This window comes from Suncus etruscus, chromosome X (genome assembly GCF_024139225.1).
Source record: "Suncus etruscus isolate mSunEtr1 chromosome X, mSunEtr1.pri.cur, whole genome shotgun sequence".
NCBI classification, from domain to species: Eukaryota; Metazoa; Chordata; class Mammalia; order Eulipotyphla; family Soricidae; genus Suncus; species Suncus etruscus.
The window spans coordinates 99,963,840-99,987,133 of NC_064868.1; the positions used below are offsets into that span (position 1 = coordinate 99,963,840).

The window sequence follows — 23,294 nt, forward strand, 5'->3', positions numbered from 1 at the left end:
CTCCCTCCCTCTCTTCCTCCCTCCCTTCCCTTCCCTCCCTCCCTTCTTCCTTCCCTCCCTCCCTCCCTCCCTCCCTCCCTCCCTCCCTCCCTCCCTCCCTCCCTTCCTTCCTTCCTTCCTTCCTTCCTTCCTTCCTTCCTTCCTTCCTTCCTTCCTTCCTTCCTTCCTTCCTTCCTTCCTCCCTCCCTCCCTCCCTCCCTCCCTGTGTTTAGGGCTTACTCTTGGCTCTGTGTTCAGGGACTACTTCTGTGGGTCTTGGGGGACCATAGGTGTTAGTGCTGGAGAGAGAATCCAAATTAAGTAAATTTGACTTCAACAGAGGAAGGCCCATACACCAATGTGCCCTTTGATGAGGCCTAGTTGGGAATTAGTTCAAAGTTGTTTTGTTGTGGTAGTGGTTTTGGTCTTTTGGGCTATACTCAGCAGTACTCAGAACTTCCTTCTAATTATGTGCTCCTGTTTTACTTCTGGTAGGACTCTGAAGGTAATCATATGAGGTGCCAGGTAGTGGACATGGGTCAACAATATGTAAGGCAAGTACCTGCTGTACTCTCTGTATTGCTCTGACCCACTTGTCCAAAGTTTTGAGTATTTTCCAAAGCCTTTGATTTGTTCTTTCTGTTTCTAGGTATGGATCTCAAATAAAACAAGATTTTGCATATTGAATTGCTGTGCAAGGATGTTCATTGCTGCATTGCATATAATAATTATAGTACATCAGACCCAGAGTCCCATAATGATTGCATTATGATTTGTCCATATGGTGCCATAGTAATACAGTTGTTAAAAATGATGTTTTGGAAGATTTCTATTCACATAGGAAATGGTGACCAGAGAGTGTTAATGAGAACAGGGTGTAGCTACAGTATGAGCTCAACCCACGACAATATAGATTTCCATAGGAAAGAGACAGGAAGGGAATTCAATAACGCATTGTTGGCTTGACTTAGCAGTGAGATTATAGCCCCCTTATATATTCCTCATACCTTCACAGCTTTCAAGTTGTTACAGTGTGGGAGGAATGCTTTATAGGAAAAACATTGTCTTTCTGTGAAAAATGTTAGAATAGTTTTCAGGGTTTTGAAAATAATGTTTGGGTTTTATTTTCTCAAGTATCACAAAGCTCGCTGTCAACATGTTGGAAAAAGAAAAATTGAAGGCTGCAGCACTTAAGTTAACTGAAAAGAAGAAAAGAAAAGTTGTTTTGTTTTTGCAACAACACCTGATGGTGCTCAGACTTGCTACTCAGGGATCACTCTAGTAAATGAACTTATGTGATGCTAGAGATTGAACCCAAGTGGGTTGCATGCAGAACAAGCAGTTTGCGTACTGTATGATTACTGTGGCCCTGTTAGTTGGTTTTTGTTTGTTTGTTTGGGGGCCACATTCAGCAGTTGCTCATGGGGCCATACCATGTGCAGACATTCCATTCCTTTGAGTCATCTCCCTGAACCCCTCCAAAAGTTATTTTGGAAGGCACGAGGAAATTCTGTTTTTCTGATCCAAAAATGTCACTGAAAATTTGATAGGGAAAAACACTCCTGAGAAGCAGAGTGAGAATAAAAAAAATTCTGGTTGTTATCATTAGTCCCCTTTGTACACGAGGCATCAGCTTTTCTTGTTGTTTGTTTATTGTGGTGCAGACACATAATCAAAATGGATTCTGTCTTTCAGTCCTGGTGTTTTCCTATTGCTATTAGCTCATGAGCAAATAGACCATGTATGAGACAGAACAAGGGAATACTTTCCATGGCTACTCGAACCTCTAGTATCTCAAACCACCGGCCTCCTGGTATACCTAGCCTCCCTGAATACACTGAGCTTTTTCTGGACATTTGTAGTGCAAGGGATTATAGGTATGCTAAAACAAATTGATCAGCTTATACTGGAAGTCCCCTTAGAAAGAGAATGGGGTTTATTGGAGACTGGTCTGGTATCCCATGCTCCCCTGAGCTCAAGAATAAACGGTGATAATTATTTGCTAAGAGATTTATATTAACTCACTAGCAACTTTAATATTTGAAGAGCATTAATGAATATAATTAAGCTTGGACTGTGCCTTTGTTGGCAGAATCCCCTAGCCTGCTTTGATATATTAACAGCCCCTAATAAGTCTGCTGCTGGCAATGGACTTGTCAACCTAGGAGTGATCGGTTGATGTCCTATCAGTTCACCTTGTTCTAGTGGGTGCTCTTGAGGAGTAAGATGACATCATAATAGAGGAGAGCACCTGCTACACATTTATACAATCTTGACCCCCAAAAGCAACCTAGAAGAGCTGATAGTCAGAATCCAAAGTATCCATTAGGTTGCAGATTTTATTGTAAATTTGCATCCTCATGTTATTAGCAGTTCTTCATTAAACACTTGGTCTTGGGCAAAAGAGTAGATGAGTGTATCTTGTTTGAACAGTCTGGAAAGTGTGGTGGATAGCATTTAAGAGGGGGCCGCCGTTCTCTGGAAATCTGTTTTTGTGCTTGCTTAATGTTTGTATGCTCTTTCCAGAGCTATGAAACAGCCTTTACAGTAAGGAAGAAATTCAGACTTCCATGTTTTTAAAAGGCAGCCTCCTCCTACTGTCAATATAAAAGGGGATCATTTATATCACAAAGCATATGGATTGAACCCAAAGGGCTTTCAGTGTCATAAAGGTCGTGGGTTAATTCTCTAGTTCATTAATCAGTAGCCCTTCCATTGTTTATAAAAGAGTAACTAATGGTATTTAATAACAGAACCAGGACCCCTTTGACCTGTTCAAGAATTTTGTATGTTTATTTGTGTAAGGCAAGTGACTGGAGGTTCCAGAGGAACATGATGAGTTCATCAATTTTCAGAACTACATGATGTTTTTTTTAAAGACAGAATATTTATATAGAACACTTTTACATGAAAAGGTTTTGCCTTTCACTCTAGATTTCTCCATATTAATCTGATACTATTGATGTGAAAAATGATGTTATTCAATTTATTTATTTTTGTTTTGGGCGGCTCCATCTAACATTACTCCAGGTATACTCCTGGCTCTACACTCAGGAATCACTCCTGGCCGTGCTTGAGGAACCATGTGGGATGCTGGGGATCAATCTCATATTGGCTAGTTTCTTGCAAGGCAAACACACTACCTACTGTGCTATCATTCTGGCTCCCTATCTCATTTTAGAAATGGGAAGGTACAACTTAGTGCTTGAATCAGACTGACTTTTGACAAAGAAAGTACTATTAGAATGAAGTAGTTGGAAAGGACGGCAATGACTTGAAGGTGATTTTTCTTAATTTTCTCTTCCCTTCTTCAGGATCAGTTATCTGTGTGCGTGAGATATGATGTGTGTGATCTGCTCTCTTAATATCATGGGTATCTCTTTCCTGAGGTATTCTCAGATGATAGTCACTCCTACCTTCTGAATCATCTGAAATACTCAACAGCATTAAGAAGCTAAAATGATGATGGGTGCCAGGATGATAATATAGCAAGTAGGGACCTTGTCATGGTTGGGACCTACTGAGGTTCAATTTCTAGCACTCCAAGTTGTGCCAGGAGTGATCCCTGAGTACAGAGTCAGAAACCATGAACACCATATATAAACAAAAACCAAAAAAAGGTGATGAAGGATTTCTTTTTACTAAATTCCTCCCTGGTTTTTATACTTCATTTTCATCAGCTTTAGTTGAATTTATAGGTGATATTTAACACTGGTGGGAAAACTAATTTTCTGGAGAAAAAAACCAGTTTGATGGAGCTAGAGATCTTGAACAGGGGATTAAGGTAGTTGCCTTATATGTTTCCAACCTAAATTCAATCTTTGGTACTACATGCTGGTCTCCTGAGCACCATAAGGAGTAAGCTCTGAGTACTACAGGCTGTGGTCCCCAGATTCCCCAAATAAACTAGGCTTGAAGCGATTTTTATCAATGATGATAAATATGAAGAAATTCTAAAGGTAGTGATAGTGTCAGTGCACCTATTTACTGTGTCCATCTATAAAATATTTCCTGTGTGTTATGCATTATCCTTAATGGGATGAGTCCACCTAGCCCATTTTATGGACCAGAAAGCAGAGAGACTCCGGTTCTGTTTGGTCTCTGTTCAAGGCTGCAAAGCTCAAAAGTGAGGAAACCCAGGTTTTTTTCCCTCTAGTCCAGGCTGCTTTCCATCCCTAGTCAGACAGACTATTCAGTCCCATCTCTCTGTGTTATGTGAGCCTTGAGAACAAGCAGTTGCTTGATTATTAGAACATAAATACTTAAACTTCCAAACTGAAAACAGAAGGAGAGAGAATCCAGTGATCACAGAGACACTATATTTCAAATGCTTGTAAACTGCCTCCTGTCTGTTAGATTCTCTCAGACACCAGTTGCTGCCCTTGAAACTGACTCCCTGGACAGTATTTTCCATGAACACAAGCAGTTGCTGCAAGGGAGATCTGATTTCCAATTTACTCAGCTTCTGTTCATTTGTGGAACTCTGGTTTACACTGCTCTTGGCCAGGCCTGTCTTAACCACCCAGCATCTTTGAAACTGACTTCTGACAGCATGATGATAAAGGAATGGTGGCTACCTAGTTATCTCTGGTCTGCTTACTGCTTCCCTAGCAGTTCAGATCTGACCCTGATCTTGAGTTCTCAGTTAGGGAATTAAGAAATGGAGACAGGACTAACCAAGATAAATGGTGGTGCTTTCGCCCAAGACCCAAATCTCTAACTTGGGTTCTATTCCTCCTTGCAGAAGAAAATATCATGGGATTGGGGCTGGAGCAGTGGTGCAAGCTATAGGGCCTTTGCCTTGTACGTGCTAACCTAGGACAGACCATGGTTCCATCCCCTGGCGTCCCATATGGTCCCACAAGCCAGGAGTGATTTCTGAGCCCATAGCCAGGAAGTAACCCCTGAGTGTCACTGGGTGTGGCTCCAAAAGAAAAAAAAAGAAAATGTCATGGGATGAAAAGGGGGATTAAAAAAAGAGCAGCATATGGAGGTAGATGTCTCTGCTAGTTTGAAGAGAACAGATGGAAAAATTCCTTTGTTTCTTACAGCAAATAACTATGATTGTTGTTGCACTGAATTGGTAAGGATTTTAGAATTTTATGTGATGTTGGCCTATCTTCAAGGTCTCTGCTGAGGCAAAACGTGTACATAGTATAATCCTCATTGACTGGGGCCAGTAAGATTTAAGTCCAAGGATGAATGGATTTGGGTCTTTTGAATCCCTAGACTTATGTTCTGTTGACTCCCATAAGTGAAACAGATGAAAAATTTGAACTTGTTATGTGAAGTGAAGGATGAAAGAGTCTATCAATGCTTTGAAGATTCCTGCTGCACACATAAAGCTATGTGTGGGCAGCAGCAGGAGAGTAAAGGTGACTTAAGGAGGACATTTGCCTTCTAAAATGTTTAGCACAGTCTGATGGGGGCAGAAAGGTTAAGTCTGATGGGGCCCAGAAGATTTCTGATAAAGCTGGGTGTTCAAATGTGAACCCTGTAATAGCCACTCAAGTGCATACTTGTTAAAATACCTTCATTTGACGAGCATAAGCTCACAGTACAATTTGTCCTATCAGTTGTTAGATCATATATAATAATAAATAAGCATTTTCTCACATTGTCCACTTAAATGATCTTTATATTTGCACCAACATGGCCACACTTAATGAGTATTCAAAACTATAAAGAAAAAAAATCAATTGATTCAGTAAATTAGGCTTTTGTTTATGCCTACCTTCTAAAAGTATAAAGTAACTTTTTTTTTTGCTTTTTGGGCCACACCCGGTGACACTCAGGGGTTACTCCTAGCTATGCACTCAGAAATCGCTCCTGGCTTGGGGGACCATATGGGACGCTGGGGGATCGAACCATAGCCCGTCCTAAGTTAGCACATGCAAGGCAAACGCCCTGCCATTGCACCACTGCTCATGCCCATAAAGTAACATTTTATACAAACATTCAAACTGTCAGGATTTGACTTTTGGGAACTTGAATTAGGGCCATGGTGGTAGCCAGAGGACATACGGGTTTGTAATTGACCTGCTCCTCTTCAGACGGTTTCTCTCATATTCTGAAGTAGCTACATACAACATAGCTACATCAACTCACAGCTTCTTGACCTCAACGAGGAACTCAAAAAATTTAATTTTTTTCTATAAAATGTTCAGTGTCTTCAGTATTTGTTTGACCTGGAGCACTTTGAAGCCTAACAGATGAACTCTGACATTTTATAGACTCTCTAAACTAACACTGAGCATGGCATGCCCTAGCTCCCCCACCCTTAGAAACAGCCCAACTATAAATGGCATTCACTGGAACTGTGAGTCAATAATTGGAATGTCTTATTCAATGAATCATGAAAGCATAAGTCAAGTAATTCCCAACAACCCGTTTCTACCCTACATGGTGTGTGCCAACAATGTGTAGCATAAGAATCCATTTAGAGAAAGACTTCTGGTTATCTTTGAAATATGACGTTTAACACAAGAAATGCTTATTGATCTCAATTATCAGAATTTATATTTCTAATATGTGAAGAAATTTTATATCGTGGACATGTAATACTGCAAGTACTATTCTTTCTTTTATGCCCCTGAGGTTAGCCTTCTTTTATAACCCTTGACAAGAATACTAGTGATTCCATTTGGAAGGTAGACTAGATAATCTCTTCTCACCAAGCAACTCCCCAACTTTAAATCCTAGAAAAGAGTTGCCTATGCCTTGACACTTGGTTTAGAGAAATTTTCATAGAAGAAAACATGTCCATGAAGCATAATATTTTATACTCAGAGTACAACAAAGATTTAAAAAATTAATTGTGGCCCGGAGAAATAGCACAATGGTAGGGCATTTACCTTGCAAGCAGCCGATCCAGGACAGATGATGGTTCAAATCTCGGCATCCCCTATGGTACCCCGTGCCTGCCAGGAGCAATTTCTGAGTGCAGAGCCAGGAGTAACCCCTAAGCGCCGCTGGGTGTAACCCCCCTCCCAAACCCCCCACAAAATATTCAGTGTATGGGGCTTGAGAGATAGAGCAACAGATAAGATGCTTGTCTTACAGATGATTGGGCTCAGTTCAATATCTGACACCTTATATGGTCCCTTGAGCCCACCAGGTGTGATTCCTGAGTATAGAGCCAAGTATAGCTCAAAAAACAGAACATTTGAAGACATTTTCTCCTAATTAATATGTTAAAATAAATGTCTGACATGTCTCACATTCAACACAGAACCATATCTGGCAGTGATCGCTAATGAGAGGGAAAATGAGTGATGATTGAATAGGGGAGGATTTTTCTAGCTTTGGGTACAGTAGAGTCACAGTGTCTGGACCCTCACCCTAAGGTTTCTAAAAATAGTGGGATTTCTGGTAAAGCCTAAAACCTTGCACTTCTAACATCTACTACACATGTCCTACCATCTTAGGATCACATTTGAGAACTGCTGAGAAGTGGAGGAATAACCGAGGCCTTTTCAGGGAACTTATTTTAGTAACACTTCTCACTTGGTTCTCCTCATGCCTTGTGTACTCTGGCCTTATTCTAGGAGAGAACTTTGACCCAAATGCCAGGCAGATAGTCTACTTGAAATGGGGATAAGAGGTTGTATCCATTTATTTCCTCTTCCATGGAACTTCAGTTTTTCTTCCCCCCCTCTCTCCTCTCTCTATCTCTCTCTCCCTCTTCTCTCTCTCCCTCCTCTCTCTCTCCCTCCTCTCTCTCTCCCCTCTCTCTCTCCTCCAAGAAATAATACACCTCAGGTGTTTATTGAGGAAAGAAGAGGAGAGGAGACGGAAAGGTGGCTATTCTCTGCCTGACCCCCAAAATAACTCCCCTTCCTCAAAATAAAACCACACAGTTTTGAAAAACTGGAACCCAAAGGACTAAAGAATTTAGTCTCAAATCTTAAGAATTGACACCAGCTTTCATGGATCAGGAAACACACACACACACATCCTTCAAAAAATTTCAGTGTATTCGGTCCAGGTTTTAAGATACTGTTTGTGCCCAATGCGAGGTGAATGGACAAAGAAGCTGTGTCTGTCTATTGATCAATCTATCTAAACACATACAAGACTACTATGCAGACATAAAAAAAATTGAAAGCTTGAGATAGCACAGCGGCATTTGCCTTGCAAGCAGCCGATCCAGGACCAAAGGTGGTTGGTTCGAATCCCGGTGTCCCATATGGTCCCCCGTGCATGCCAGGAGCTATTTCTGAGCAGACAGCCAGGAGTAACCCCTGAGCACCACCGGGTGTGGCCCCCCCCCCAAAAAAAAAACAAAAAAAAAAGAAAAAAATTGAAAGCTCATGGTTGTCTGCAACTGGGATGGAACTGGAGAGTGTCCTATTAAGGAATATAAATCAGAGGAGAAGGACAAATACTGGATGATCTCACTCATCTGTGGAATAGAGACAGTACAGGGTCTGATTTGATAGTGATAGGCAATATCAAATGATGACAAAACCCTTGGCCTTGGATTACAAAACTGATTACCAAACACTATAGGGAGAGAATTAGTGTAGGGAAGGAATGAAGAGGTGAGTTAGAGGGGACAAAGGATTAGTGATGGAGGGTTTAAGCCACCTTGTTGGCAGTGAAGTGAAGTAAGTTTGTATATCCATACCATAAATTTGAACATGATTATAAGCATTTAGCTTGACTAGCACTTGAAAAGAAACTATTTGGAATGAGTTGGCAGCCTCTGACTTGCCCACCCAGCATGAGAAGAAAATGGTTTTGAGTCCCATTGCCTGTTGATAAGCGGACAGGAGCTCTCCTGGCTTTGAAGGAGCTTTCATATTTTCTTTCCTGCTGCATATTCACTTGGAGGCACTTTCTTATTTGATGTGGTTCTTATATTTTGCTTTGGTATTTATTTGATTTCCTGCTTATAAACTTGATATCATGAGGTGTTTATTTTTATTCCAGACAAGAGATTCTTTAGAAGTGATTAATGTTACAGATTTATACTTAGTTCATCACTGCACTTGCAGAGCAATGCTTCAGAGAAACTAATTTTCCATCTGTACTTACAAGATTAAAATCTTTAACACTTTGGCAGTTATGGAAGTAGTAGCCAAATAGTAAATCTGAAAGAACCAAAGTTTTTTTCCGTGCTGTCTTCAAAATATGCCAGATCTGAGTTCTTTCTGCATATTTTATCTCTCCACCCCCACCTTTTCTCCTGCCCCTTTCACCCCAACCCCATACTCAAAAGAATGTTAGGATATTACTGTGTGGATCATTGAGGAATTTAAGGTCAATGTAGATACCGAATGTTACAGGAACACCTGAGAACTTGCTTCAGAAAACACTTGTGCTTCCTTCTGGATCCTTCTGGAGGTGTTTCATTATGTTTCTTGGCCTCAGGGCTTTTCCCAGGCACTTTCTTTGCATTTCATGCAGATGTGAGGAGGAGAAAAGTGGGGTGGGGAGTTGGGGGGTGGAGGGGGTGGGGTTGTGTGTCCAAGGAAAGCAACACCCTTTTGGAAACACCTGTCTTGGTTTCAGGTTATAGTTAGGACGTATTGTTAAATTTGGTTTAGAATCTTGCAGTAGGAAGTGTTGGAAAATCTCAGGTTAGACTTCATGTGCCCATTTTCATTTTTTTTTTAATTTACTGTGTGTATGAGAGAGAAAGTGTTATCTTTTTTCTTCTAATTCCTTGTAGATGTAGGCACAGGTGTAAACAAAGTGATCATTGGTGACTTTGTTGACAGAGATGTCAGCTTCCCCAGAAACCATCTTGCCTGTGTGTGTATACCCACAAAATTTTGTGGTTTCCCCCTATTTTTAAATATATCTGAAAAAAAAACACTACTATTTAATTATGAAAACCGTTTTTGTTTGGTTTTGCTTTTAGAATTCTTCAAAGAGCTCCTTGAAAATGCCGAGAAATCCCTGAATGACATGTTTGTGAAGACATATGGCCGCTTATACATGCAAAATTCAGAGCTATTTAAAGATCTCTTCGAAGAGTTGAAGCGCTACTATGTGGCAGGAAACGTGAACCTGGAAGAAATGCTAAATGACTTCTGGGCTCGCCTTCTGGAGCGGATGTTCCGCCTGGTGAACTCCCAGTACCACTTTACAGATGAGTATCTGGAATGCGTGAGCAAGTACACGGAGCAGCTAAAGCCCTTTGGAGACGTTCCACGCAAGCTGAAGTTGCAGGTTACCCGGGCCTTTGTAGCGGCTCGCACTTTTGCTCAAGGCTTAGCAGTTGCAAGAGATGTAGTGAGCAAAGTCTCCGTGGTAAGCACTCTTTCCCTTCTGCTTTTGTTTTGTTTTGTTTTGTTTTGCTGTTTGCTTTTACTGGTGCCAGAGATTCAACACTGGACCTCACACATGTGAGGCAGATATGTTGCCGCCAGCCACATCGCTGATCCCATTTTGTGATATTTTCAAAGGAAGTGGGACCTGGACTAGAGAGAGATAGTACAGGGCTTAAGGCTTTTGTCTTGTACATGGCTGACCCTGGTTCAAATTCCAGATACCACATATGGTCTCTTGAGTACTGTCAGCCGTTATTTCTGAGCACAGGAAAGCAGGCACTTACTTGACTACTGCCAAATGTGACCCTCCAAATCCCTCCACCCCTGAAAGTGGGGAGTGGTAGAAAAAAATCAAAATTCCACTGGCTTCATAATGATCATCTTTCTGTCTCACACTTTGTCTTATACATATATAATTAAGTTGTTATAAAAATCCTATGAGGAACATCTTAATTATTATCACTTTCATTGAATTTGGGGGGGGGAGTACGATGTCTGTTCACTCTGCAATCTTCATTTTAACATTGGTTTTAATACCTCCATGTCCCCTTTCTAACTCATGTGCTAGGGGCTGGAGTGATAGCACAGCGGTAAGGCATTTGCCTTGCACGTAGCCAACACAAGACAGACCCCAGTTCAAATCCTGGCATCCTTTATGGTCACCCAAGCTTGCCAGGAGCAACTTCTGAGCACAGAGTCAGGAGTAACCCCTGAAGGTGTGACCTAAACCTCCCCCCACCCAAAAAAATAGTTAACTGCTAAGTTACTTCCCCTTCAGAAGAAGAAACTGGTAGGTTTTCTATGACACATAATGGATAAGTAATTTAGGCTTATGGCTTTTCTTGTAGTATTATAGGACAGAAAATGAAATTATAATATGTAGGGAAGAAGAGATGAAATGATTCACACTTTACTCATTTGTATATAAAAGGAGGTGTACTCGATCAATAGGTTTTACAGAATGTCCTTTGGAGCCAGCTCTGATGTGTGTCTGGGGTCTTCGCTGTTTTCTGTGGAAAGATGACTCTTGTTCAGTGAGATTCAAGGGAACTGAGTCCTTCTTGTAACCGATAAGCTTGGCTTGTTTCAGTGTTACACATTAGACTTCTCAGCAAGATATCTGGGGGGACTAAAAAAGGTTCTATGTCTCAGGCACACAATGAAATTTCAATATTTTGGAATGTCTACTGCTACCCCAATGTCTCACAATTAACTCGGTGTGACCTTTAGGCATACAAAGGATGCTGCATTTGAGCCCATTGCTAGGCAGACATTGCTTTCACATAGGTTATTTTGAGACCACAGATGTAGACTAATCAAAACTGGATGATCAGGGAGCTAGAACAGCAGGGAGGGCACTTGTATGTAGCTGACCTGAGTTTAATCCCTAGCCCCCATATGGTCTCCCAAACCTTGCCAGGAGTGATCCCTGAGTGCAAAGCCAGGAGTATGCCCTGAGTACTGCTAGGAATACTAAAACAAAACAAAACAAAACAAAATCCTTGTTGACCATAGAAACATTAAAACATCAACATGAACATGCATTAGATCCCTGGCACTACATATGGGCCCCCAAGCACTGTAAGGAATGATCCCTGAGCACAGACCCAGGAGTAGGCCCTGAACTTTGTCAGGTCTGGCCCCAAAAACGAAAAAGCACAAACTAAAAGCAACTGATTATCAGAGAGTTCATTTTGAGTTAGGGTGACTATATAATTTACAATGCAAATTGAAATGCTTAGTATCCAGATATTATATATCATTCAGATATGGACAAGATGTACCACCAATATTTTCTCTTTATTTTTATTTGGGGAGGCACACTTATCTGTGCTCTGTGGGCCATATGCAATGCTGAAGGATCAAATAAGGGTCGGTTGTATGTAATACAAGTGCCCTAATCCTTGTACTATCTCTATGGCCCCTTTTTTACATTTTATTTTATTTTATTATTAGGGAGGCATACCTGGTGGTGCTCAGGATTGTGCTCCAAGTTGGTCTTTGGGTGGAGTTCTCCTGGATATGCTTGGGGGCCGTGCAGTGCTAAGGATTGAACCCAGGATTCCTGACTGCTTTGAGCCATTTACTTCGTCCCCACTAATTTTTCACAAGCAAACAGAACTTCCTGGGCAGACCACAATGCTTGGTACTATCATCAGAGTGGAGATGACACATATTTTAAAGGATTGTGGAGAATGAGACTGAGAGATTGTTATGCTAAAGGATTGTTGAGTTTGTGGGTATATTACATGGTTTATGCCTTGTACAAAGTCAACCAGGTTTGATCTTGGCACCACATAGTCTCCTGAATCCACCAGGAGTGACACTGGAATGCTGAGAGTACAAAACACTGAGCTCAGGCTTTGTGACCCACCAAACCAAAATAAAAAGGAGGACAAATTGTGTTAGACAAATCATTTCTTACAGTGTATTTTGTTCGAATTGAATGATTTCAGGATTTGTTGATTAGGTACTTTGATTATTTCACTTTTGTTCTCTACCTCATCTCTGGATTAGAAGTTGTCAGGGAACAATTCTTTCCAGCATGTTTTTGTTTACTTCTCCTGGTATTTTCATTGTAAATTGCAAAAATTTGTTGGGACATGTGAGGGAGCGATGGGTGTAAGTAGGGGCGAGCTGATGGTTATAATTAAAGGAATAATCTGGTTCCTGAACTTCTGCCAACCTCAACAACATTAATAATGTTGGAGATGCTCATTCAGAGTCATTTAACAATGCACAGTTAATCCAGATCAAAGTTATTTACATTGTAGTTCACCTAACACATTTGCCCTCCCTCTGTAAGACCTCACGTTTATCCTCAGCTGAACAGGCAGGAAGGTTCTGCTCTGTGGTTTTTCTGTGTGCGTGTGCATGGAAGTCTCTACAGGAAAGTCCTAAGCAGAAAGCTCTTCGCGAGTGTTTGGAAAGTGGTTTCTTCCCCACCTCCCCGAAGATTCTCAAAAGTAATTGATTGAGTTTGTTAGATATACAGTACTGTTAATGATGGTATCTCATGCACATATTTCCAACCCACACCCATCACTAGTGTACCTCCCTCCATCCTATAAGCACCCCTCCATTTCAACTTCCCATTCCCAACTTTTTTTTTTGCCTCTTTGTTGCTACCTTGCTATGTATCTTGTTTTTGGTTTTGATTTTTGAGCCACTCTTGGCTGTGCTTTTGGTTTTTCTCCTGGCTCTGTGCTAGGGATTATTCCTGGTGGGCTCAGGGGACCATATGGGGTACTGGGCATCAAACCCAGATCGGATGCTTTCAAGATATGCAGCTTACTCACTGTACTATCTCTCCAGCCCCCTTGCTATGTAGCTTTAAGTCTCGCATGTGAGACCAGCCCCTATGAAAAGAGCATGGAGATGTATCAGAAAACTAGGATGAAAACTCCCATACGATCCCCAGTAACATCTCTTTTTAGCATCTATCCCCAAAATACAGAAACATTCATTCAAAGAGATATATGCACACTTTTTTTGTGTTCATTGTTGTACTTATTGTAATAGCCAAGATATGGAAGCAGCCACATACCCAACCACAAATAAATGGATCAAGAAGTTGTGGTCTGGGCCAGAGTGATCGTACAACAAGTAGGGCTTTTGATTTCTACAAGTTTGACCCAGGTTTGATTCTCAGCATACTAAAGCAAGGCCAGGAGTTATTCCTGAATGCACATCCAAGAGTATCCCCTGAGTACCACTGGGTATGGTCCCAAAAAACTTGCATGGAGTAATATGAAGCTCTAAGAAAGAACAAAATCATGCAACTCGCAGCAACATAAGATGGAACTAGAGGATATTTGCTGAGTGAATTCAACCAGTAAGAAAGGCATAGATGCAGAATGAAAAGTGGTTTCTTTGGGGGAGGGACTAGAAGGGTGGTTGGTCCATACCTAGTAGTACTAAATAGCTATTCTTTCCTCTGTGCTCAGGAACAACTTTTTTTTTGGGGGGGTGCTCACACCTGGCTGCACTCGGGTTACTCCTGGCTTTATTCTCAGAAATCGCTCCTGGCAGACGCAGGGGTCCATTGGGGTGCCGGAATTTGAACCACTGACCTTCTGCATGCAAGGCAAATGCCTTACCTCCATGCTATCTCTCCGGCCCCTCCAGAGTATCTTTTGATAGTGCTCAAAGGACCAATGTAGTGTCGGTGAACAAATCAGCATGACATTGCAAGGCATGCTTCCTATACCATCTCTGTAGTCCCTGAAAATTGGTTTCTGTGCATTAACCACTCCAGTTTAGCAGGACTAGTCAGCTGGCACAAGCCTGACTTCCTGTAGAACATTAAAACTCCCTTCAGGAACTGAGATAGCACCTACCCCAGCTTAGGTGAAGGGCAGGGTGAAATAAGAACACTTTTTAGAGACAGTTTGTTGCAGATTAGGAGGTTGAGGCGTAAGATGACTGGACTTTTGTCCATGTGTCTCAAGTCCTAGGGCAGTGAGACGTAAATTACTGCGGTTTTCCTCTGTCTTTTCTTCTTGAGAATACATAAGCTATGAGAAATCAGTAAGATAGGCATCTGCAGTTAAGATTCAGACATCCTCGTTTGTGTGAGTTAGAGATGTGTGATCCATACTGAAAGTGTTTTAGATTTGAACTTTTCTAGATCCAGAGTCACTGATTTCTTGTACCTTCCTAAGATTTTTTTTTTTGGTTTTTGGGCCACACCCATTGACGCTCAGGGGTTACTTCTGGCTATGCACTCAGAAATCGCTCCTGGCTTGGAGGACCATATGGAACGCTGGGGGGTCGAACCGCAGTCTGTTCTAGGCTAGTGAGCACAAGGCAGACGCCTTATGGCTCGCACCACCGCTCTGGCCCCCTGCCTAAGATTTTTAATGCTATAAGAGAATCCACTGTGTATGAGCTCTAGGATATAGTTTGTTTTGAGTAAAGGTTAACTTGCTCAAAGATTAACTTGGTGGAAAAACGTGATGACTACATCAAATGTTTGTAATTGGAAACTTTTAAAAATCAGTGTTTTCGCAATTGAGCTGCTTCTTGATTTGGAACCCAACTGATTTGAACTCATCCCTTCCATTGAAATTAAGTTTGATTATCTAAACCAGTGGGTTTCAATCTTTTTGTGTCCTGCAGACTGGTACCAGTTTACAGGATGGAAGGGGAACCACTGTTGTTTTCACAGCAGTAGCTCTTCTGTAGACTGGTGGAAGTTTTTGCCCACCTGTCTTAGTCTGTAGATCACCCATCTAAATGATGTAGTAAAAAGACATTTCAGGGTGCTGGAGAGATAGTCCAGTGAGTATGGCAGCTGTCTTGCACCTGGCCAATTCGGGTTTAATTTTCGGTGTCCTATATGGTCCCCTGAGCATGACCAGAAGTGATTCTTGAGCACAGAGCCAGGAATAACCACTGAGCATCACTGGTTGTGAAACCCCCAAAATGGTAAGTAAATAAATGGTTTCACGATATAAAGGAGTTCAAATCCAACATGCTTTGACATTTGTATAACTAAGTTACAGGATACAGAAGCAGGGGGTGTCTGACCCTGTCCACTATCTGCAACTGTAGTTTGCAGGTAGAATTTTAACAGTTCAAACACTGGGGGGGCACACATTAGAATCTGTTGCTCTGAATCTGCAAAAGACTCTTCCATCAGAGAACGTGTTTCCAAATGAAAGTGAGCCACCTTAACTACTTAATCTACAAAGAAGTCTTTCAAGTCAGCTATGAAAAGCTCTGTGGCCCGGGGATTGTTATTGCATAGTTCACTCGGGGATGGGGATGTTCCCATTTTCTCTTCAGGAGTGGGTGCCCTGCCTTTCCAGTTTACCTTTGCAATAAAACGATTGTGGGGCAGAGGTTGAGCAACAATTGGATTATCACAGACCCATTTCCAGGTCCAGAGATTCAGCAAACTAAACTTGAAGAGACCAAGTTGAAACATATTTGTCTTGCTTCATCTTCCTGTACCCCAAACATTCACTGATTGCCTGCTCACTGCACTGAGGTTTTTTTTATCCCAAGTGCAGAAAAGGCCCTTTAATTAGTAACAGATGGTTCAAAAATACCCTGGTGCTACATATCTTTATATTACTTATTCCATCTTTCCTTGTCATGGTTCATGAGACATTTCTTATTTACCTGCTTTTGGAGCAGCAAGTTTTGCCTTGAAGGGTGAAGTCTGTTGTGGTCTTTCAAAAATGCACAAGTGGTTACATGCACCATGAAAATTAATAGCTCCTATGCCAAAGAGAGTTGCATTCTCATGGTTTCAATTAACACTGACATAATGGGACGATGTCTACACACCCCCACCCCAAACTCTAAGGGCTATAATTAGCAATCTGGGCCTCACCATTGTGATGTCTAAATGAATGTCCTACCTGAAAAACAATTTCCATTGCTCTTCCTGCACTTCTGTTTATTAACAATGCCCCAACACCTACAAATGTACTGCACAAATTGCTTTGCCCTTTCCCATAATCAAAAATGTGTAATTTTTTAAAAAAGCATCAATGCAAGAAAATGTTTTTTATGAAGCAAAGGGCAACCATTTACATATGATTCCAAATTCTTTCAGTCACAACCTTAAACACAAGACTCGTAGAGAAGACAATGAGACTCAAGGGGGTGTTGGGGCAGAAATGGGGATAATAGGTAGTATAGGATGTGCTAACAATGGACTCCAGTGGCTTTATGCACTCTTAAGACCAGAATAGAGTACTCCAGGGGATAGGGCAATAGTACAGTAGGATTCTTGTCTCTCATGTGGTCAACTGGGTTTGATCCCCAACACTCCGTGGTCTTCTGAGCCCACCAGGAGTGATTCCTGAGTGCAGAGACAGGTATGGTCCAAAATCGCCAAAACAAACAAAACCCCTAGAACTTTCCACAAGAGGGTAGCTCCAATGATGCTCAGTCTTAGTGTTCAAACTTGAACTTTCTAATGCTCATTGGTCTAACTTTGAACTGAAGTTAGTTGTGGGGATGATTGTGCTCATTGAAAACAAAACCAGACAGACTTTCTAGCATGCATGCAGTTTCTATTAGATCTCCAAACTCCCTCTGAAATCTCCCGAGTAAAAACTCTGCTCATTCCCTAGCTTTTGTTACCCTTGACAAATTTCACTATCAGGAAAATCACAAAGAACGCCTCTTTGCCCGTATTTAGAACGTTTGTTCCATTGAAACAACTCATCACATTAGCCAGCATGTTTGGGTTGTCTATCTCTTTCTTTTACCATAATTTAGGTAAATATTTCCTGTTATTTTTATTGGGTGCTTCTGTTACCAAGCAACAGATAAAATCTAGCCTTTTTTTGGTTTGTTTGGGACTCTTCACTATGTTGCAGTGAATGTAGTTGGGTGCTGGAAAAAAGTAAAAAATAAATGTGTTTTTCACTTCCCTGCAACATGTTAACTTCCCTCACTGTGTAATGTGGCTTCAGGCTCGTTCTGAATTACTGAAATGTAATCCAGGCGGGGTGAAGCGCTCACTCCAGCATTTTTCAGTTTGGGGGGCTGCTCGCAGTAGTGTTTAATGTGGTGTTTGGAAAATGCAGGTTATTTGGTCAAAAGTCTCAATCTCTATTGAAAGAGACTTTGCAAAGAAGGGGACTGTTCTGCCAAGACTTTTTATAGCAGAAATGGCATGCAGATGTCATTTTAAATGTATATCCTGATGCAGGCAGGAATGAACATTTAAAAAAAGGGCTCGTAATAAGTTAAGAAGGAAATGAGGATCCTTCCCCCCACTGGCTTTGACCATGAAATGTAGTCTGGCTCCTAAAATTGCCCTTCTCAGGCATCTCCTAGAGTGTGCCTTGGAAATCAGTTATTATTTTGTCCTGATGGGTCAAGAACTCAACTGAGTTTGAGTTCTTGTAGAAGTCTTAAGCCCAGATGATGTTCCCTTCTATTATACGGCTCTTATATACACAAAGCAGAACACATCATTCTTTTGGGGGAGCATTAGGCCACATCCAGTGAGGGTCTTTGCTCGGATATCACTCTGACAGTTCACTGGGACCCTATGTGATGTAGGATATTTCAATCTTTTTTATGCGATGCAAGGCATCTATCTCTCTGGTCTTTATTTTATTTTTATTTTTTGGTTTTGGGGTCATACCTGGCAGTGCTCAGGGGATACTCCTGGCTCTATGCTCAGAAATTGCTCCTGGCAGGCTCGGGGGACCATATGGGATGCCAGGATTTGAACCACCATCCTTCTGCATCCAAGGCAAACACCCTACCTCCTACGGCCCCTGGTCTTTATTTTTTACATAAATAATAATATCTTGATTTCTACTAGAAAATTCCCATCTCTGCTGTATTTTGCTGGAATTCTTTCAACATGTTAGGTTTTGCTTCCGTTTTGTTTTGTTCATGAATGCTTTTTCCTTGTCAGCCAGCAGTATTAATTTAAACATTTTTTGGGGGGGCACATTCGTTAGACACTCAGAGTTTACTCCTGGCTATGCACTCAGAAATGACCTCTGGCTTGGAAGGACCATATGGGATGCTGGGGGATCGAACCATGGACCATCTTAGGCTAGCACTTGCAAGGCAGATGCCTTATCTCTAGCGCCACCTCTCCAGCCCCTTATTTTAAAATTATTTGGAATTTTTGCTGACATATGGTGATTGAGATTGCTCTTTTGCTCATGCCTGAAGAATTATGAATGGTTCAAAATTGAACATGGTCAGAATAAATCATTCAGGTTTATTAAACAGGATGTGTCTTGTCCTTATGTCTAATGAAGCATTGCTCTAGTAGAACAGTTGTATCCTAATTTGCCATCCTACATAAAATAGATTCTGCTAGGCTGGTGAGATTAGTACAGGAGGTAAGGGGCTTGCCTTGCATGTGGCTGACCCTGTTTCCACCCTTAGTATCACATAATGTCCCCTGAGCTTTGCCAAGTGTGATTCCTGAGCTCATGGTCAGGAATTGGCCCTAAACTCAACCAAAAATGATTATGTGGTCATGACTTTTGAAAGCTGGGCATTACATGTGTTCAATACATACACATAATAATAATGTGTTATAGATTTGGGAGTCCCAGGTGTGACTTTTAGGTGAGTTACTGAAAAGAAAACACGGTAAGAAAGATAGTCCAGCAGGTTTCCTTGCACACAGCTGACCCAGGTTTGATCCCAGCACCACTTGGGGTCCTCAGAGTCTCATCAGGAATGATTTCTGAGCACAGAGCTAAGGGTAAAGTATGGGCACTGCCCAGTCCTTTCAAAAATAAAAACTTATTGGAGGCCAGAGAGATAGCATGGAGGCAAGGCCTTGCATGCAGAAGGATGGTGGTTCGAATCCCAGCATCCCATATGGTCCCCCGAGCCTGCCAGGAGCAATTTCTGAGTGTAGAGCCAGGAGTAACCCCTGAATGCCAAATACTGGGTGTGACCCAAAAACCAAAAAAATAAAAATAAAAATGTTATGATACACAATAAGTAAAGCAAGAATCAAGAGTATTTACTCAAGATCTAAACTGCCAGGCCCAAAGACATAGTAAATGGTTTTAAGGGATTACTTCCTAATATGGATTCAAGAATTACCTCTGAAAAGTGCTGAGTATGCCCCACAGAATAAGTTAATTAAAACAACTGCCTGGATTGAATCTTTGACTTTGTCAGTTCCCAACAGCTCCATTTTTGGTGGGGTGTATGTGCTGGGGAAGGGGTCCATATGGTACTAGCGATCAAAAAGGGGCCTTCTACAAATACATCTCCATTTCTTTGGACTTATTTCCTCATGAATAACATGAGATGATAATATTTAGAGGATTCTTTTGAGGCTCAAATGAATTTACTCATACTCAAATGAGTTTACACATAACTCAGGTTCAAGCCTGGCTCCATAATGAACACTCTATCTCATATAAATCAATACAATGCAATAGACACTATCAGCAGACAAATAATTCTGTCCCAAGAACAGACAAGTTTTCTCTAGGATATTGACCTTGGGACCTTCATGACAATGAAACCACAGAAGCTAAATAAACATGTTCTCTCTGAGATTAATGGCATCATCCTGTTTTAGTGATTCAAAAGGGGAAAGGCTGCACTTTCCCTTGCTCTGTTCTTTCTGAATTTTGAGAACGTTATTCTAGTCCCAAGAAAGGCCTGAAAATAAGAGTTGGCTCAAAGCAGTCATTGATCTCCACTCGGCCTCTTTTCTCAAGCTCCCAGAAATTGCCGTTGTTCAGATATGGGCACAACAGACCCCCTCCTCAAAACAAAAAAGAGTTTAAATGAGTATCATAAGCTGTGATCCCCAAGAAACAATTACATCACAAAGTGAAATGCCAGGCAGTAGAGAATTAATATTGCCACTGAGGATTAACACATTGATGCTGATGCGTGCCACCGGTGGCTCACACACAAATGTTTTTAATGAATACAAATTGCAACAGTGATGGCCATATGTAAAAGAAGGGGGGCCTTAGAGGAGGCCTCTTGTTAATCCATGTGTGACCTCACTTGGTTGATGTTGGATCTTGAAGGAAATAGCTTTATGTCAATCAGTTATTTAAAGCAGTAGAAGTTGTTGGTTTTGAGCTTCTAATTGAGTGGAATATGAATCAACTTGAATTTCTGTTCAAAGGTAAGGTATGTCTTAGTCTAGTTTTTTTAATCACTACTGGACAATTTTATTTAGGAATGATGAAAGTGATGTTGAACTAGATAGAAATGATTATCATACAACATTATGGATGTACTACATGTTACAGGATTGCTTGCTTTGAACTGGTTACTTTTCTTATCTTTTTTAACCATTTTATAGAGGTACTAGGGTTTGTAATACTACTAATTATATTTTTTATGCAGACGTCATTCTATTACCACACCCATCACAGAGGGCAGAGGGCCTTGCTACCCGTGCTAGTATCCCAAAGACCTTCTCAGTAACTCCTCACCCATGTAAGCTCAGTTCTGTAGACAAAATTTGCAGTTATGATGGGATTATCCAGTTTTTTTAAGGCACCATGATTTACAAAATTACTGGTAGTTGAATTTCAGCATATAGCATTCGATCAATAAAGTCCATCATCGTTGTCAATATCCCTTCATCAGTCAGTGTCCTCAGTTTCTATCCTACCACCCAGCCTGCCTCCTTGACAGGTACATTTTAAAATTGACATGTTCCAGATTGGATCTGAAACTTTCAGCAGTATTAGCTCAGATATCTAGGTATACCATCCCTGTATACTGTATACTGTTCCCAGGGCTCTGCTCCTTCCTCCGTTATTCCCAACCACTTCTTCATGTGTTCTATCAGGATCGACCCAGACAGCATTTCTACCAGCAGTGGATGAGAGTTTCCTCCCCCATCCATATTTCCACCAATATAGATGATTCTTTTCAGTTCTATCAATATGTGCCACATTCACTAGTGTAAGATGATGCCTCATTGGCAATTTGGTTTTCTCTGATATTAAGTGTTGATAAGCAGTTTTTCATGTGCCCATTGGCCATTTGTCTCTTCAGACAACTGTCTGTTCGTTTTCTCTCATGTTTTGATAGTTTTGTTGTTGTTGATGATTATGAGTTTTTCATATATTTTGGATATTAACTATCTCATGTGTTGAGTGCAAATATTTCTCTCCCATTCAGTTGCATGTCTTCCAGTTTTAGTACATGTTTCTTTTGCCATGCAGAAACTCTTTAATTTGATGTCCTATTTTTAATTTTTTGTTTCTGTTGCCTTTGCCAATGGAATAATATTGAAAACACCTTTGTGGTTTAAATCTTGGAGCATTCTTCTAACATAATTCTTCAAAGTACCTAATTTATTATGATCTTATGTCAAGGTCTTTGATCCACTTTGAAGTGACTTTTCTGTAATATCTGAAATATGGATCCAGCTTCATTTTTTAAAATATGTGGTTAGCAAGTCTCCCATCAACATATGTTTAAGAAACTATTTTTACCCCACCTCATATACCCAGCTTCCTTGTTGAAAATTTATTAACCAAACATCTAGATATTTTTTGGGGGGGTACTTGATTCTAACTCAAAGAGTCTATCCTTATTTAAGGACCATACTGTTTTGACCACTATAACTGTATAGCATAGTTTCAAGTTATATTATGTGATACATCCAAATTTCTTATAGCTTGTTGTGGGTTTAGCTATTTGTGATGTTTTATGATTCCATAAAAATGTTACTGCTCTATTTGCTTCCAAAGGAAGCATTTGTCCCTGATAATATGGAGTTATGAGAACTTGTGAAAACACTAACCAGGGCCTGCTCTTTGGAATAAACCAGGAAGGGTTGACATAATATTTTTGTTTTGTTTTGTTTTGGGTCACAGCTATAGGGTTGCTCTGGCCCTCCTCCTTCAAACACTTATGGCTTCTATGCTCTTATCATTCTCTGTCCATACCTGTCCATCTTAATGATTGGGTCGGCCATGTTTCAAAGTTCTAATCATCTCTGGCTTTAAAGGTAGAAACGTCCAACTAACTAGAAATCAGCTAGCTATTCAAAATGACCATTATGTCCTGACTAGCTCAGATCTTCATAGATAGTTAAAAGAATGAATTTGTAGCCCTAGGAAAGCCTTTGGAACTGCTTAAAACAGTGGAAAAGGGCTTAATCCTTCAAAGGGAATGTGGACTTGCTTCCATATAATTATAATCTGTTGTTCGTCTGTTAGCATAGAGTTCTGTTTGAGGTGTGTGAAAGGAAGAATATCAGATAGAAACCTTAAATGGTAGTCCAAGAAACACCCTAGAGCAGGTACACTGATTTATCCTGCAGTTTAATATCTGTTTCTTATAGTGGTAGGAATCTGCTTGCACAAGGAAGTTTGCAAGGCTGGATGCTACTGATAGGGGAGGGATGTAGGAGCCCTCTACTAGAGATTGTGAATGGGTCTGAGAAAATGAAAAGACAAGAACTTTTACTGACAGGGTGTGTGATACTTGCCCAGGGTCCTTTTGTGGAAGTATTGCTGGAAAATGAGTGGCAGGATGGAATCACTTATTCCAGGGCCCACATCTTTCCATGATAGACTGTGGGAAAGGTGA

The 23,294-nt window shown here is 40.9% G+C and overlaps 1 protein-coding gene across 1 annotated transcript in view; it reads left to right on the plus strand.

Annotated features, from left to right (window-relative positions):
• The window catches only part of GPC4 (glypican 4), a 150,432-nt gene that overhangs the window by 115,955 nt on the left and 11,183 nt on the right, over nucleotides 1–23,294 (plus strand). The window contains exon 3 of the mRNA XM_049766672.1: nucleotides 9,848–10,239. Coding sequence (XP_049622629.1) covers nucleotides 9,848–10,239 — 392 coding nt within the window. The remainder of the gene's footprint in view (nucleotides 1–9,847; nucleotides 10,240–23,294) is intronic.